Source organism: Melopsittacus undulatus, chromosome 4 (assembly GCF_012275295.1).
Source record: "Melopsittacus undulatus isolate bMelUnd1 chromosome 4, bMelUnd1.mat.Z, whole genome shotgun sequence".
In the NCBI taxonomy this organism is placed as follows: Eukaryota; Metazoa; Chordata; class Aves; order Psittaciformes; family Psittaculidae; genus Melopsittacus; species Melopsittacus undulatus.
The window spans coordinates 112,572,200-112,589,686 of NC_047530.1; the positions used below are offsets into that span (position 1 = coordinate 112,572,200).

The 17,487-nt window shown below is 35.4% G+C and overlaps 1 protein-coding gene across 1 annotated transcript in view; it reads right to left on the minus strand.

Annotated features, from left to right (window-relative positions):
* Positions 1-941: 941 nt before the first annotated feature.
* CFAP46 (cilia and flagella associated protein 46) overlaps positions 942-17,487 on the minus strand; it is a 76,057-nt gene continuing 59,511 nt past the window's right edge. The window contains exons 44-59 of the mRNA XM_031044767.2: positions 16,391-16,558; positions 15,882-15,979; positions 15,109-15,188; positions 14,544-14,695; positions 12,565-12,686; positions 12,092-12,174; positions 10,634-10,798; positions 8,787-8,863; positions 8,105-8,165; positions 7,979-8,014; positions 7,420-7,522; positions 5,808-5,920; positions 3,745-3,826; positions 2,978-3,114; positions 2,411-2,497; positions 942-1,641 (exon numbers count right to left, since the gene is read on the minus strand). Coding sequence (XP_030900627.2) covers positions 1,511-1,641; positions 2,411-2,497; positions 2,978-3,114; positions 3,745-3,826; positions 5,808-5,920; positions 7,420-7,522; positions 7,979-8,014; positions 8,105-8,165; positions 8,787-8,863; positions 10,634-10,798; positions 12,092-12,174; positions 12,565-12,686; positions 14,544-14,695; positions 15,109-15,188; positions 15,882-15,979; positions 16,391-16,558 — 1,695 coding nt within the window. The 3' untranslated portion in view covers positions 942-1,510. The remainder of the gene's footprint in view (positions 1,642-2,410; positions 2,498-2,977; positions 3,115-3,744; positions 3,827-5,807; positions 5,921-7,419; positions 7,523-7,978; positions 8,015-8,104; positions 8,166-8,786; positions 8,864-10,633; positions 10,799-12,091; positions 12,175-12,564; positions 12,687-14,543; positions 14,696-15,108; positions 15,189-15,881; positions 15,980-16,390; positions 16,559-17,487) is intronic.

Consider the following 17,487-nt stretch of genomic DNA (forward strand, 5'->3'; position numbering starts at 1 on the left):
TTTTATCCTGGATTGTTCTCATTATACAACACTGTAATTTCTAAAGCACAAACCTTTTCTGACTTAACTAGTTTTGAAATCTCTTATTTCAAGAAGATGTAAGTTAGTAAAAATTAGTGAAAACTGCCACGTAGCAAGGCAGACAAGGTGTCATGATTCCTCTTGAATACTCTGGTTTTTAAAGCCTTTTACGTTATACAAAAAGAGACAGCACTAGAAAGATGTCATTCCAGGTAAGAAAAGTGATGAACAGCAAGGAAATACAGTTTCATAGCAATCAATGTGGAGAATAATGTGGAAATAAATGCAGGAAATAATTAAAACATTAACAATAGAGTGGACATTTGCAATATCGAACAAGTGTGGACATTTGCTTCATTCAAGAGAAATTGCTTCTTCAAACTCAGAAATACTTGAGCTTCCCAAATACCTTGCCTGGGAATTTAAAAAAGCAGCTGTGTGATAATGATGTAGTGAAAAGGTACCTGGGAAGATCTAAACAGAAACAAACAAATAAATGTGAGAATGTGGGGAAAGGGACTCATGCCACTATCTGGTGAAAAATGACAAGTTCCAGACTTGAAAATATCTTACGCTTAATCCTTAATTTTCAGGCTGGATAACTTAAGTACAGTCTAGGATCCATTCTTTACTTAATTTGTATTGTTACTGAATGCCCAGATACATGCCATAAAAAATATGTATCCCCTATGTCTAAATAAAGAAGAAAATTACATATAAAGGGAATAAAAATAATGCATGTTATGGAACACAGTTTGACAGAGCAGTTCATATAAGGTTATCCAATTAAATTGTAAGAGCATGGGGGAACGAAGCACAAAATTCTTATTCTACTGTGTGAATAAAAGAAAGTATTTTGCATGTCATGATTTTGTAATTATGGTCTATATAGGCCTATAAATCTTACCAGGTTTTAATTAACTACAGCACAGCAGGTAGCCAAGAACAGTATCTTTTCAGTGCCATTTTAATGATCTATCAGGCACACAAAAACAGTGTATCACAGGAAACAGACATCACAATTTTATTGCTATGTAAGAAGTTAGAAATCAAGTAAAATGATGTTGGCACATTTTTAAGCTATGCTCCTGCTAAATCCTCAATATAAGAACAAAATTCATCAAGGAAAAGTTTTTCCAAATGAAAGTACTGACAACAATACATTCCAGTTCCACTCATGCATCAATGCCCAAAAATACATGACTAATTTCCTTTAAAATGTGTTGGTACTCACCAAATTCTCCTAGGAATTCATTGAGTTCAGAGTACTAAGTGAAATCTCTAAAATCTATGTATTTTATATTTTCTGACACTTTTTCTAATATCAAACTGTTTACATCTGAAACTGAAAGTCTATCAGCAAAATGTACATTTTTTTTAAGCTCACCTCTCAGACCATATAGAAAAAAGCATCTGCTACATCTTTAAATGCCAAGTTTGCCTTGAGCACAGTGCAGTGGCATTCCCGGTAAGAAAAGTCTGACACAAATTACATAATAATTATATTGGGTAAACCATACAGCACACAATTGAAAAAGGATGGATGAGTTGCAGGAAGACTTGAGGAAGTGGTCTGTTCTTCTGCTTTGTCTCTAGGAGAGCTGTGAGAATCCATTTCCACTATAAAAATATTTTAAAAAACATTATTTCTGAATACAACTGCAGTGATTTATCATATCTTCACTTTCATTAATGTTTGTGGCTGTCTTACATTTTTTCAATAATATTAATAACTGCCACTATATCCAACAAGCATTTTCTGAAGAAAAAAAACCAACACCAAACCATAAAACTAGGCAACATTTCTGACTTGAGCTCTCTCCCTCTTCAATTCTATGGCAGTGTAAGTTATAACTAAATTTTATTGCATTTACCCTTAAGAGGTAAGTCCCATACAATGAAAAATAGGCACATAATTTTATAAACAGTATATTACAAGTTGTTTTATTCAAAAATCCTTCTCCCCTCTCCAACAAGATACCAGATGGAATTTCATACATATAGTGTGCCCTTTACAATGCAGACTGCCTAGCCACTGCAGGTTCAACTGATCTTTTTGCAGTCTATAGTCCATACCATTTATATTCTTCATGTCATGCTCATGAGGTAACTTTTCAGTCACACTACTTCATTTTATAACATCTTAGTGGAGTGTAAATTTTAGCTTTTGGTCAGCTATGACAAAGTCTCCTTCCAAATCTTATATATGTAAATACAGAGACTCAATTATAATATTGTATCAGTGGTCTTCCCAGCCACAATTCCTGTAAGATGTGTCAGGAAAGATTGTCACAGCTCATTTGAAAGATTTCACCTGTATCACTGAACTACCCATAGATCTAGTTAACATGCACAGGCAGTCTTCTCTACTAAGCCTGTTAATTCTTACTTTCAATGGAATCTCTTTCTCTGTTAATCTTCCTCTTTTGAAGGCTATGGACTGTCTGCCCAGTTGTTCTAGCAATGCTCAACAAATCTGGAAAAAAGAATAATTGATACTTTCTGTGAGTTCCCAATTAAAGTTTTGAAGACAAGAAAAGACGAACCATAGAGCCTGGTGTCTCCACATTTAAAACCTAACTAAGTCTGTAAAGGCATCCTTTTTCATTATCTATCTCTGAAGATATAAGTTACCTGTAGCTTTTGTTTCCCCACAGTTTATGTAACTACAGGTTGCAAAGTCCTAGGGCACTGCTTCTCACCATAGAAATCCTATTCTTACCATATGACCACAAACAAATTCCCCACTAAAACTATTCAAGTAGGTTACTGTTATGTTTGAAAAATCAACCTGTCAAGAACATGGTGGCTCCTGCATGCAGATTACCTCCTACAGAAACTCCAGACTAAATCTGGTGAGGAGCAAAGGAAGAGGAGAGATGGGAGGTGAGTAAGTGCATGCATGCATATGTCAGAAGTAACATACCTGCAAAAGAAGCCGAATACAAATACTTACTCTCAGACAGTATCTCTAGCCTTTCCGCATTCTCTTGCAAGGTAGTGTGCCACTGGTTGGCTATTATAGAACGAACACCAGTAAGGCTTAGAAGCATGGCTGACTCTGTTGGTCTCTCTATAGCAATATGTAGACAACTAAAGAAAAAAATTTCCGAGATCACTAAGCTAAAAATGGAAGTAATATACCAACAAATATAACTAAATGTACAATGCTTTTTAACAGAAGGGGAAAGGGCATGATGGACTGCATTTTCTTGTATGCTGAGCATAAAGTCTTTTCTAATATTCATACAGCACATTAAATTTAATACAAAAAAATTAGGTAACTTCCACCTACATCTTTTCATGATACAGTTTCACTATGTGATTGTCCCTGTCATGTTACTGTTCTGTACTATTTGAAGGAATCATATTTTGTTTTGGACTAGGAAATGGCTGTTTGGCGAAGGTGGAAAAGTAAAAAGTATTATTAAAAAGTATTAAAAAGTAAAATATCAAGAGGTTGTTTAAACACTCGGAGACCTGCATAATTACATTTGTAGATGTGTGTCTCGTGTATTTTGAACAAAAATAATTTTAACTCACACATTGTTGCATTGATTAAACAGTATTTTTAGAGAGGTGAACTTTTCCCTTAGGTAGAGATATAAGCACTTCTCCTTGGAGAAGTAAATGAAAATATTTGCAACTTATAATTTTAACTTTCCTTTCCAATAAAAATAATCTGCGTTGTTGTGAGCTTTTCAGAAATAAACTTTATTCTACCTTTTGTGGATGTCAGAGTTTGTAATTCTTTGATGACTTTGCTTGGATCGCACCAGGTCTAGAAGTATCATCAAATGGCATTCTGGAAAAAACAATATGTTATAGCAGTGGTATTTGCACTAATAATAATACCCAACATAATAAATATAAGTAAATCAGACCTTTCATAAGTTAACGACTTTCTTAGACACAGCCTAAACAACTAATACAAAATTTACATATTTCAGCCAAAATTGTCAATTATTACATAAAAGGACACTAATAAAGTAATCCTAATATTACTTGATGTAGCTTTGATACATTTTTCCACATTGTTCTCCAGATTGTTTTCATATGCCACCTTAGTACAATTAATAATGAAGTCATTATTACATGCTAATGTCCTATATAATTCAATCCTGTAGTTATAAAATAAAAAAGGAAAGCCTTTTACATACTTGAGGACTATTATCCTGTCTCCCCTCAATATGTTAATCTTTCTTCCTAAGGTATGTTTTATATGTATATATACATATGACTGCACATAGAATAAAATCATAGAAACATAGAATAGTTAGGATTGGAAAGAACCTTAAGATCATCCAGTTCCAACCCCCCTGCCATGGGCAGGGACACCTCACACTAAACCATATCACCCAAGGCTTCATCCAACCTGGTCTTGAACACTGCCAGGTATGAAGCATTCACAACCTCCCTGGGCAACCCATTCCAGTGCCTCAGCACCCTCACAGTAAAGATTTTCTTCCTTATATCCAATCTAAACCTCTAATGTTTAAGTTTGAACCCGTTACCCCTTGTCCTGTCACTATAGCCCCTAATGAAGAGTCCCTCCCCAGCATCCCTGTAGGCCCCTTCAGATACTGGAAGGCTGCTATGAGGTCTCCACGCAGCCTTCTCTTCTCCAGGCTGAACAGCCCCAACTTTCTCAGCCTGTCTCCATACAGGAGGTGCTCCAGTCCCTGGTCATCCTCATGGCCTCCTCTGGACTTGTTCTAACAGCACCATGTCCTTTATATGTTGAGGACACCAGAACTGCACACAATGCTCCAAGTGAGGTCTCATGAGAGCAGAGTAGAGGGGCAGGATCACCTCCTTTGACCTGCTGGTCACGTTCCTTTTGATGCAGCCCAGGATACAGCTGCTTTCTGGGCTGTGAGTGCACACTGCTGGTTCATGTTCATTTTCTCATTGACCAAAATCCCCAAGTCTTTCTCCACAGGGCTGCACTGAATTTCCTTTTTGCCCAACCTGTAGCTGTGCCTGGGATTGCTCTGACCCAGGTATTTCTTATTGATTTCCAGTAAATGTTTACATATACATGTTTAAATCGCTTTGAAACATCAATGTTTTCTGAAGAAGCTTCCTGTTGCTTTGCAGGGCTTCACAATCTGATGTGTACTGTCCTCCTCCATTTTACTTCTCAATGCAATAGAGCAATACAGCAATTCAGCTACCCTGACAAATTCAGCACAACTCCAAAGTTTAGCTTCCTCCAGATGTGTAAGGGGAACAGGAGCAGAAAGGAAGACTGTGAATCAAAAACACCAATCTAAGCATTATGCTACAACACTAGAAAGACTAAAGAGTTGTTAAGCAGAGAAAATAAAAAACAATCGCCCTTCTCAGAGTCTACAACTGCTCCATAATAACTGAGTAATCATTCAGCATTAACCCAGTCTTGACAGACAATTCTGCTTTGCGTGAGTGGAGACTGAGGAATTTTGTTGAAGGGGTACTGCACAGTAAAAAGTACTTTGTTGACAAAAATTAAATTTCACAGAAAAGGAGGAGAGTTACTGGGAAAACCATCAGGTAATGACTCATTTTTTGGCAATCAAATTCTAACATTTGGAAGTGGAGAAGGACTAAACTGACTTGTGTGGGATAACAAGAAAGGTGTGCAAGAGAATACAACCTACAAAATGCAAAGTTTTCTGGATTAAAACCCTGGATCTTGAAAAAAGCCAACATGAATACCATGATAATGATACAGTATGAAATAAACACAACTGGGAACAAAAGGTGGTGCAATTAAGAAATATTTTTAAGTTTGCTTATCTTACTTGGGATATTCATAGCAACCAGTCTGTTGAGTAAAATGTGAGACATGAATCTCTCCATTCCATAGAACAGAAATGCACTGCAGTTTGTCAGCAGCTGCTCCCATTCGGCTTGGCTGAAAGGAAGAAAGAAGAAAGAAAGGCAGCTACTTTCGTGGAACTATTTTACAAGAATGTTTTTCAGAAATTATCCAGAACAAACACTTCAGTACTATTTACTCCAGAAATATTAATAAGGAAAGTCAGCATGCAAAGAAAGACAGACAAGACTGCAGAATTCTATGGAAAGTGCAATAACTCATATAGATTATTAGCAACAATTATTTTAATACAGAGGCATACTTACTAACATCTCATAGTAAACAAGAGGCACAGTGTATTTTTTGATAAATACTGGACTCTTCTAAAAAACCCCAGTTCTACGGCTTTGAAATAACAGCATTTAGCCTAACATTCAATGGTAATATTCATGTATGCATCTATCAGGATATGAAAGAAATAGGTTTTGAAAAGACATGCAACTAATCAGCTTGCTGGCAGCAAACCCCATGCAATTTGAGAGCAGGTAACAATCTTTGTAACTGTTATGAAGAAACATTAGAATGATTTTACTTAAGTAGAGATTTCAAAAGACTGATCAAACTAGCATTTATAAAGGAAGGTCTAGTGATGACTGCATTAACACAGGACTCGACCTCCTGAGATCCCTTTTATCCTTTTATTGCTATGATAACAGAATCATAGAATAGTTTGGGTTGGAAAGGACCTTAAGATCATCCAGTTCCAACCCCCCTGCCATGGGCAAGGACACCTCCCACTAAACCATGCCACCCAAGGCTCTGTCCAGCCTGGCCTTGAACACTGCCAGGGATGTAGCACCCACCACTTCTTTGGGCAACCTGTGCCAGTACCTCACCACCCTCACAGCAAAGAACATCTTCCTGAACTTCTCCTGTTTTAGTTGAAACCCATTCTCCTTGTCCTATCGCTACAGTTTCTGATGAAGAATCCCTCTCCAGGATCCCTGTAGGCCCCCTTCAGATACTGGAAGGCTGCTCTGAGGTCTCCACGCAGCCTTCTCTTCTCCAGGCTGAACAGCCCCAACTTTCTCAGCCTGTCTTTATACAGGAGGTGCTCCAGTCCCCTGAGCATCCTTGTGGCCTCCTCTGGACTTGCTCCAACAGTTCCATGTCCTTCTTATGTTGAGGACACCAGAACTTCACAGCTGACTCAATGTGCATGTAGATGCTACAGGTTTTAATACTGGGATTTAAAAACAGTTATGAACAAAGCCAGAAATTACATTTATGCTTACATACCATATTCATGAAAGACTGCACCAGATAGAATTTTTGTCAAACTTGGATTATCTACATATATAGCAACTTTGATGCAACCAATCTGGCTAAGTCACTTTGTGGCATGGTTTTTCAGATCCCTAAAATATTCAGTCTACAAATCTAAATATATGTTTGAGACAAAGACAACGGTTACCTACATATTTATCAACTCAGGAAAAAATGACCTTATTTTATGACTGAAGCTTTCGGGTATAGGCGCAATTTAAAAACAAGAAACATGGATAAAACATGAAAGCAGATACAATATTACAAACCTTGGAATGTGTATGCTGCCAATAACTCCTTCCCACTGCTGTGTAAATAGGTCATGGTATTTTTCCAGGATTTCCTTTATTTTTAGGGAAGGACTTAAAGCTTCTGTAACACAGAATTTCATCATTATATGCTTACCATGCTACAAAGGATGGTAATCTTAATTTCAGCAATTCTGAAATGACAATTCAGGTGTTTTTAGGCCGTCATCAGATCTTCAGTTTTTTTGAAACTTAAGCCCATCTTGTAATTCTCATTTGAAAGGTATTTTTTATAACTGACAAGGATCATTTGTAGACAGGTAAAAGATTTTAAAAGCACAAACAAAAAATTCTAGATACCCTGAGGAAAGTGTAAAGTGTTGAAAACACCAGAACCACTCCACCAGTTCTGCCCCAGGGACTCAGAGAGGACTCAAGCTGATGGAGAAAATAACCACATTTCCAGTTTGATCAGTAGTGCTAAGCAGTATTGCGCTGATCAAAAACTTCATTTTCTGTTACATAAATTTTTAAATTCCATGAGTAGTTTTTGGAGATAATATGATTTATAATAGATTACCTGCTTCGCTTCCTTCATTGTAGGGGTCCACAACATCTGATAAACAGTTAAGTGTAAACAACATGATGTAAACAACAAAAAAGTAAATTTAATGATACACTTAGCTAATGGTTTGTGAAAGGATACATTTAAAATTATTAGCATCAACAGGCAAGCAATTAGAGGGTAAATCATGATTAACTGGAGCCTACAATTAAAAAGAATACATATTCTATTACATGTATAAGTCTCAATCAAATAATAACAATCTTGCATATTTGTGCCAAACAACTAACAAAAAGATGCTCTAAAGTTTTGAAGGTAGGATTAAAAGCAGCACAATACTCAATTGTTAATGGAAATTTAAAACATAAGCTATTCTGCATCATATACAAGGCATATACTTACACATCTGTGTGCACATGTATAGATCTGTATGCATACAAAGAATCATAGAATCATAGAATCATAGAATAGTTAGGGTTGGAAAGCACCTTAAGATCATGCACATATATTTATAAAAATAAGTGCATACACTATATAAATATACTATATTGCTGGGGGAAGTATTTTAGTGACATTAAGCAGCTTCCTTTGTGGGTCGTTAAATATGTCACATTTACACAAAGTATGATTTTTCAAAGAAACAACTCTGTCATTATTGCAAAATCAAGAAAAAACAAAATTCTTATGCAATGAGGTGATATTTATTCCAGTTCAGAATACTAGCATAAACTTCCATGCAAGCCACTGGTAGTTCTTTAACACTTTTTATAGAAAAGGAAGAGCTACTTCTATTGTGTTTGCTTAAAACATGTGCCAAGTTCACCTTTTTGACATTCTTTTTCTGATGAGCTTTTGGTTTTGTTTCTTTGGATATTCCAACATCTGTTTTGACTTCAGACTCTGTGGAATTGAAAAAAAAACATTTTTTTTTAAAGATATGGGCAGTTTTAGAAAATACAACTTTCCTGAAGTACTACTTGTGTTTGTAATAGCTGATGTAATAACAGTAACAGATTGAACTAGAAAAGTAAGAATTAATTTCACACCACAGCAAGGAAAGGATATTCCCCAAACTCTCTTGCCTAAAAATAATTTTAAAGTGGAAACCAAGCAAGAAATGTCATCCCTTAGACATGCAAATGCTTCATTGCAGATTCGGGACAGAGCTGAACAGTGACTATCAAAGCACTTTCTCTGGCTACTGCCATATCTATTAGTTGTTGATGTTACTGAAATAACTGAAGCTTCTGAGACACACAGAGATCAAAAGGAAAAAGAAAGTTTCGTATTTGAATCTGATTTATCTGATTTTTTTATTTCTTTAAGGAATGTTTAAAAGGCACAAAAAACTGACATATTTCTCGCTGTATCTATGACTATCACCCAAAGTGCATGTCTTGGACAGTTATCATTAGAGGGCACTGCAAGTTGGTGGGAGTTTGAGAGATGCATTATTGCTCATAATGGCTAGTGCTTCTCTCTTCACTCAGTGCTACTTGCATAATTGCATGAACAGAGACTTTTAAAGTCTGTTTCCTCTCATTTATCCGCTTCTAAAATTATAAGTTTTCACTTTAAAAATGTAAAAACAGAAATGAAGAAAAAACCCAACCCCAGAAAAAACCCAACCCCAACACATGTTCTAAACCTCCTATTTCTAACAGGTCTGTACCAGCATATGAAGGTATATTTAGACTAAAGATATTCTAATCACAGATTATTCAATTTTTTCCCTTTAAAAAGGAGAAGTGAAATAGAAGAAGAGAGGATAGACTATACAGAAGGCACTAAATATTATAGATATGAACACAATACAAGAACTTATCCAGAACAGAGGATTTTCATGGTACAATGTGAGATTTTTTTAAACTTAGCCTAATTTTTAGCTTAGGTCCACTAGTTTTAATAATTTTAGTTAAAATGTGTTTTTATCTATGCAGGCACAAAATGTGATTCTGAATTTTTAACTTCAGTAATAAAAGGTATCTTTGATTTATAAAAAAAAATGTGCCTGGATTTATTACTCACTTTCAGAATAAGAAATGAGTTTTAAGATGCCATAAGGACAAGGTTACCAACTGTCCAACTACCTCACTTAACAAACTCATTTCACTGAAGAGTTCATACAGGGTGCATTTGCAGCAGTGAAAGTCCATACACAGCCTGTGAGATACGATTTTGGTCATGCATAGTAGAAGAATCACTGGACTGAAAAAAAATGAGCTCTTAATGTAATCTTAGCTATAGGGAGAGGAGGTAGGTCAAGTAAATGTTTTCATGCTTGATATTTTGAGCAAAGTCTCACACCAATGTTAAAGAAAATTGACAAAACTCTAAATTCTTACTTTAGCTTTTTCACTGCAGCTAAAAACAGCTTTAAAGAGTTTAAGACTACACTTGTATAAGTGAAACTTTGCAAGTCATTTAAGGTTTCACAGAGTTTTACATAATTCTTTAATATACAGATGTTATTTTAAATTAGCTAGCACTGCAACTATGATCAGCCTGTATATTACTGAAATAAGTCTACTGTACTATCTATTCCATTTAATATACTGCAAATCTATTGCATGGGGCAGTCTTCCAGTTAAATATAATACACTATTCACACTATTTAAATAATTTTGTTCACTGCATCAGTATGCTAATGTAAAGTGTGTTTAATAGTACCTGATTTAGCCAGATGTACTCGATTGTACAGAATCTGGAGAGAAAAATCTCTGGATACGGAACTCACTCCTTCCTCTTTAAAGATACTCAGAGCTTCCAAAGGCAATTCCATAAATAATGTATCGCCTAGTAATACCACGCATAATCCTAAATCCACAAGTGTACCTGAAGAATGTGACAGAACATGACTGAGATTTAGTAGTTCTCAGTATGTATATAAAAAAATTGAAGTTAGATGTAAAACTTAAAATTTCCTCTATTACCATTTTACTGTGGATTAAGTGCATTACACAAAAACATTTCCTTTGATGCTGGTTACTCCAAAGATGTCAAAATTTTATGCATAGGCACTTGTGAGCACTGATTATTAGAGGAAAAATATCATAGAATTGTAGAATCATAGAACAGTTAGGGTTGGAAAGGACCCTAAAATCATCTAGTTACAAGCCCCCTGCCAGGGGCAGGGACACTTCCCACTAAACCATCTCATCCAAGGCTCTGTCCAGCCTGGGCTTGAAAACCACCAGGGATGGAGCATTCACAGCTAACCTGGGCAACCCATATCCTTGTATTAAATAACCAACCATCTCAGACTGAAGAGTAGATATATGCAATGTATTCAAGAAAATTATGTTCGGAAATGCAGAGTTGCCTTAGCAGTGTTTGGCTAAACAGTATTGCATTGTAAAGGAGCTCTTATCCAATAGCAACTCTGTCTTTCTGTAGGAAACTTCTTTCTGTTACTAAGAAAAAAAGGAGTGAATATCATTATAAAAACATTTTCCTGTTCTACACAGAAACAACAAATACACAGAAGACAAGCTAGTCTTTGCAGAACGACATAAGCAGTCAGATGCCAGATGGCAGACAGACACTCTTGCAGGTAAAAATAAATGCAAATGTGTATATTTTTTTGGTAATCTTTCACTGAGAAACTTCAGTGCTCCCCACCATAAAGGAAAAAACTCATTCACAAAGCAAGCCATGGACTTCATTGCCTCTTCTCCTGGAACAGTTTAGGGACAGATTCTAGCATTAGGCTTGTAGTACTGCAAACAAACGAAATAAAAAAAAAATGCAAAAAAAGCCCCCGAGAGTTCATAAAGTAAAAAGCAGGAATAGACAAAACAACAAGATCAACAGACCTAAAGTTCTTCCTTTTGGCCTTTCTTCTGAAAAATTGGTTTGTTATAAAGTAATTTTATTTAGCTCTCTAAAACCTGTAAAATTTGGAATACTGTAAATACATGCAGAAGGACAGTTCCACCCAGCATATAAGTGACCTTTTGGAAGTATACTAAACTATTTGACATGATACAGAAAACAAACAGACAAAACCACTGCTGAAGCCTTTTTCTTCTCCCTGGCTTCAAAAACACTGAAACTAAAATGACAGGATTTTGATATCTGTTCCTAGACACACATATATACATATATTGGACTCAAGACAGCACATACCCCGTGCTGTGAAGTGTTTGGTGTTTTGATCTTTCACTTTCATTTTTCTTGATTCAGCTGCTGAAACTGGTGTGCTCTGTTCTCTGGGAAGAGGAATTACAGTGAAAATATTACCAGCACTAACACTTATGTAAGTAGAAGTTTTCAGAGAAAACAAAACTGCTTCAATCTCAATGAAATTTTACATAAAGGAACTCCCTTTGGAGTTCCTGCCCTCTTTACTAGTTAAATTATGGTATTTCATCCTGAACACAATATTGCATAACTTAAACTGGAGAACAGTACCTGTCAAAAATGGCCACTAGTCTATCATGGGTCAATTCTCTTAGTCTTGCATATCCTGCCTATATTGTTTTTCAAGATGAAAGAAGTTCATTCAATGGGTTCTATTCTTGCTGAAACCATTCCTGTATTTTCAGGACTTGAGTTAGTGTTTTATTTTCACAAATGACGATAAAGTCTAAGTGTCTTACCTGACATCACAAAAATCAACATGTGACAGCACTGGTTTCAGATATTCTTCCATCATTTCTAATATTTCAGAGAAATCTGATATCAAACCACATCCATTATCAGGTATTTTCTCTGTTGGAATCTATCACACATATTGCAACAACAAAAAATACTTACAAAATGCATGTAATATAAGGATCGAGGTTGTATTATGTTAAATCAGAGGCTAATGAAACATCATGAAATGGAAAATACAGAACTATTCAAAACTACTTCAAAACATCACTCTTATCAGCATTTTGAAAAATATTCTAACATAGGAATCAGTACAGGATGTCAATATTTACTATTTAAGCGATTAACATACTCCTGCAAATTCAATGAGGAATGGCAGGGAAGTCCAGCAGAATGAAAAAATACTCAATAGTGGGACTCCAAATAATGGGAAGAAATTGTGAAAGCACAACTTTGAGAAGTAAACAGAAACTGCAAAATTAATATAGAAGAAGCAAATGAAAGTGCATGGAGAGATCAGTGGAGCTCATTTTAGGAAAAAATAATGAGCATGAAGAAAATAGCTAAGGAGAGAATAGAATCATGTAGGAGAAGATGACACAAAAAAACTTAAGCTTCCAGAAGCTAATAAAAATGGATACAAAAACATTTACTGGAAACACAAGCACAATTAAATGGCAAAGAATGTGGGTATCAATAAATGGATTTCTCACCCAACGCTCTCTTTGTGTGACTCTGGGCAGGTTGCACGCATAATTATTGGAAGTTTTAATGCACAAGCATTTTAAAAACCTAAACCAATTGCTTTTATGTTTTGTGTCTGTGTGTCTTTTCTAACTGAATTTATCTTATCACCGTTTTCTTATGCAACTACAGCAATGTTTACATAACTTGCCATTACAAAAAAGGCTGCCCATACAGAAGAGGAAAAGTGATCATTCAGTCATCTGCAGTAATTGATTTTTTAACTGAAAGAAGCTAACATGATGAATAGAAGAGTATTATAGTTCAAGAATAAGATGTGTCAAAGTTGTAGGATTAAAACAATCAGAACTTGAGCAGAAAATTTAATATTATCTATAATTTTTACCTTTATATTAATGATAGAAACAGGTCTATAGCAGCTTTTGTTAATATGCTATATTTAACAGTGAATTTTGATTGATATTGAATAACTTAGATTTTATTCAGTGTGACCAAAATGAAAGTAAATGAGAATGCTAGGAAGTAGACTTGCACATTTCATGTGCAGAAAACTGTCTGATACCTTGCAGCTTAAAAGCTTATGTGCAAGTCACAGGCTTTTCCAGCACACCTTTATGCTACACAACTTGTGTTCACTGACTGTGAAAAACAATGTTCTTATAGAATTGAGCCTTCTTGCAGTAACTGAAAGCTTTATCATCTAGAATTTGAGTGTTTATAGCTACAAACCTGGAATTCTTGGAATTCCAATGGGGTGTGTCCTTGACACAGATTTTGTGACTAACACTTGGATCAACTTGTCCAAATAAACAGCTCTGCTGCAAAACATATTTTGTGCCTCAGGATGAAACTTTTCTGGGTTGAAAATCAGTAATAAATCTCTGGCTAAGATGGTTTTATTTTGATTAAAGGGTTGAGATCTGTGATCTCACTTGTTTTCTTGGGACAGCAGGGCTTTCATGTGATATGAAAGGCAACATACATTCAAAATGCAAAAACTTGAAGGTACAACACGTTTTCAAGTAAATTGATCTCAATTGCCGCAATTTTAAATTCTGATAAACTATGGGACATTTCAAAGCTGCTGAATGACAGTAGAAACAGTAACAGAATAACACGAATTAAATTTTGAAGTAGAGTACACAGCATTTAGCAACTATGAAGAGTAGGGATGTTACACTTGGGATAAACTGAAAGTTCTGCATAAAGACTGTTTACAATAGCTTTTTAGTACATGTTTTTCACCCTGTTTTAAAGATAAGGTAATCAAATACATTACCACATCCGTTTTGGAGACACAGCTTTGCAAGTTTTGAATGAAAGTCTGTTTAATGTAAGTCTTCTCCCTTCGCTGCTTGTAAAGACGCACTTTCTCCAACAAAATGCAAAATGCATCAGGATTCACAGGAAATCGATAAACTTTAGCTTGCACTATTTTAAAAGGAGGGTAACATCATCTTAATGCTCCTTCCTGAAGAAATGACTGTACAGAGACCATAAGTTTCTAAAGCCACTATATTCTTTGAAAACTAAATAACTGCGCTTATATGTATATTTAGCATAAACTACATACAGAAACATACAATGAAAAAATCTCTACAATTACTTATCTGTAACAACTTTAGCCTTCAAATAGAAACAAAGATTCTGTAAATTGTGACTACATAACATATCTGATACTAAAATACATGTTTTCAGGTATTTACTTTCCTCTGGCATTAATAAGAGTACAATTATTTTAAAAACTTATTGTAAAGTTTTACTATCTGCAACAGTGAAAGATCTGAGCCTTCTCATAACATCAGCACAACAATTTTTATCTGTTAAACGTAAGAGGCACTTACTCATTGGCTGAGTGGGTTTTCCTCTTTGCTGTGCAGTACTTACTTTTGCCACTTCAATCAATGAGCTGTACAAATGTGATCTATGGAAAGCAGAAAACTGCTGAGTAGATTATTTACAGTCCAGCTTGTTTACATGAAGCAAATTTATTAGATGAGTAATTATTACCCTCTAATTTAATGTGCTCACAAATTTGCTCACAATGCAGTATTTACTCTTACCTGGGGTGCAAAACCCTGCCAAATCTAACTGGAGCAAACTGAGTCCTATAAGGAAAGTTCTTTCATTGCTATATATCCAGAAAGGTAGATTTTAATTTGTTCCACAACAACTGCTTAAGGCTTTTCACAATTGGTGAAAGCCCTCACAATTGGGTGCTATAGCCCAGTTTATGAGTAGTAACTAGCTAGGCTGCGGTAATGAGATTGCTTGTGGCTTTATAAAGCTAAATAAAACCCCTCCTGACATTTTATAGAGCATAAGCAATAACAGCTGGAAACTTGACAGAATTTAGAGATATCGAGAATGGCCTGAAGCCTTTCAAGTGATCTTTGGAGATTTAAGAGATAATTAGGGAAATCAGAAGTATAGAAAAACACACTGCTTTGAGCTGCAGATACATTTATTTAGATATCAATTTATTCATTACCCTAAAATTGAAGTCCAGCAAAATTAGAAGTAAAAAGCAATAAACAACCAAAATAGTGATTATTTACAGGTAAAAAGACTGCATTTGTAACAAACAACACTAAACAAAAATGATGAAATTTTATACCTGTCTTCTGAATGCTGGAGAATAATTATGTAGAAATTAGATGTCAATTTTTCCATTATATTAAAATGTTCGACAGGAATACAGAGATTTCTCCATGCCTGAACAATAATTCAAAAGCAGCATTATTTTCATAGGTTTTATAAACCCCAATCTCAGTCATTTCACCAGAAAAGTGGTGACAATCCTAGGAAAGAAGGTGCTAATATTTGAAATTATAAAATAACCCAACAAAACAAAAAAATCCCAAAATAACAAACCAAAAACCCCCACTCAGCAGAAGTGCCAGGACAGGAGGCTCCTTCCAAACAAGAAACACTTTGTCACTGTGAGGGTGACCAAGCACTGGCACAGGCTGTGGAGTCTCCATCCTTGGAGATATTCAGAAGCTGACAGGACATGCATCTGTGTGCATGTGTGTATATATTTATGTATACATACATATATGTTTCCCTGTGCATATGTAACATAGATATAAACCCCTTAATAAGTAGCATATCTCAAAAAGTTACCACTGAAGCAGCAGTCAGTTGCTGTTCCACACGTTTTAGAAGATCACTCATGTTTCTGTTTTGTTTTAAATGATTCTGAAGGTGTAATAATGCTGCCAGCTGAGAGCTGCTGGTGTTAGATGTAGCAGTTAGAAGGATATTCTTCATTGTCATAGATGCTGAACAGCTCTGTAAAATGTTTGTATCTATTATCTATTTATTTTCCCTCAAAACCAAATAAACATATATCATCTATGTTATAATGTACAAATATATGCTAAAGAAACAGTCTCTTGTTTGAAAGGTGAGATGGATTAATGAAAGTCTGCTAGGTTTTTTTTTACAAGCTGATGTAAACAGTCTGGCAATAACTTATGAAGACTTTTTAAAAGTGAGTAGCTAGAATTTACTTCTTTGCCTACATTTATCATCTGTGTTCCTGCATTTAGTCACGTTAGGTCTATCTGTATTCTGAACTTCAAACTTGCCTGTATTCTGAACTTAGCCTTTCCAGTAAGTTGAGTCTTTTCTGTGTTTCTGCACCTTTTACTATATAGCCATCACATCACACATTTTAACAGACTTTCTGCAAAAAGCAGTATAAACAGTATAAAGTCTTAAATCCTTTTCTTTCAGCAAACACAACAATCCTATCCTTGGAAACAACGCTTGCTAACAGCCAAAGCTTTTTTTTTTAACTTTTCATGCAACTGCCACATTAAAAAGCAATACAATTTAGCTTGACCTAATCAAAGCTTCCAAAGGGAACTTAATATTGACCTCCAACGACACTTTCAACTTTTTTTTTTTCCCAATACAAGCTCTCTGGGCAGGAGGGTCAGGAGGGTATCTGAATTAGCAGATTTTTTTGCCCAGGAAAAGAAATGGGTATTCATAATTTTGGTGCATTGATATGCATTTCATTTACTTATGGTTTGCAGTCATAATTCTTAGCAAACGAGCTAAATAGACTGATACTACATGGGGTACTGCAGCAGTGGTATTTTGTGGTAATGCCTACCTTAGCTAATCACGTTACAGTAACTTATTTATATTAAAATCTTTTCATGTATCCAATCATCAAGGAAAAAATCAAGTCACACACAACAGGTTGTAGA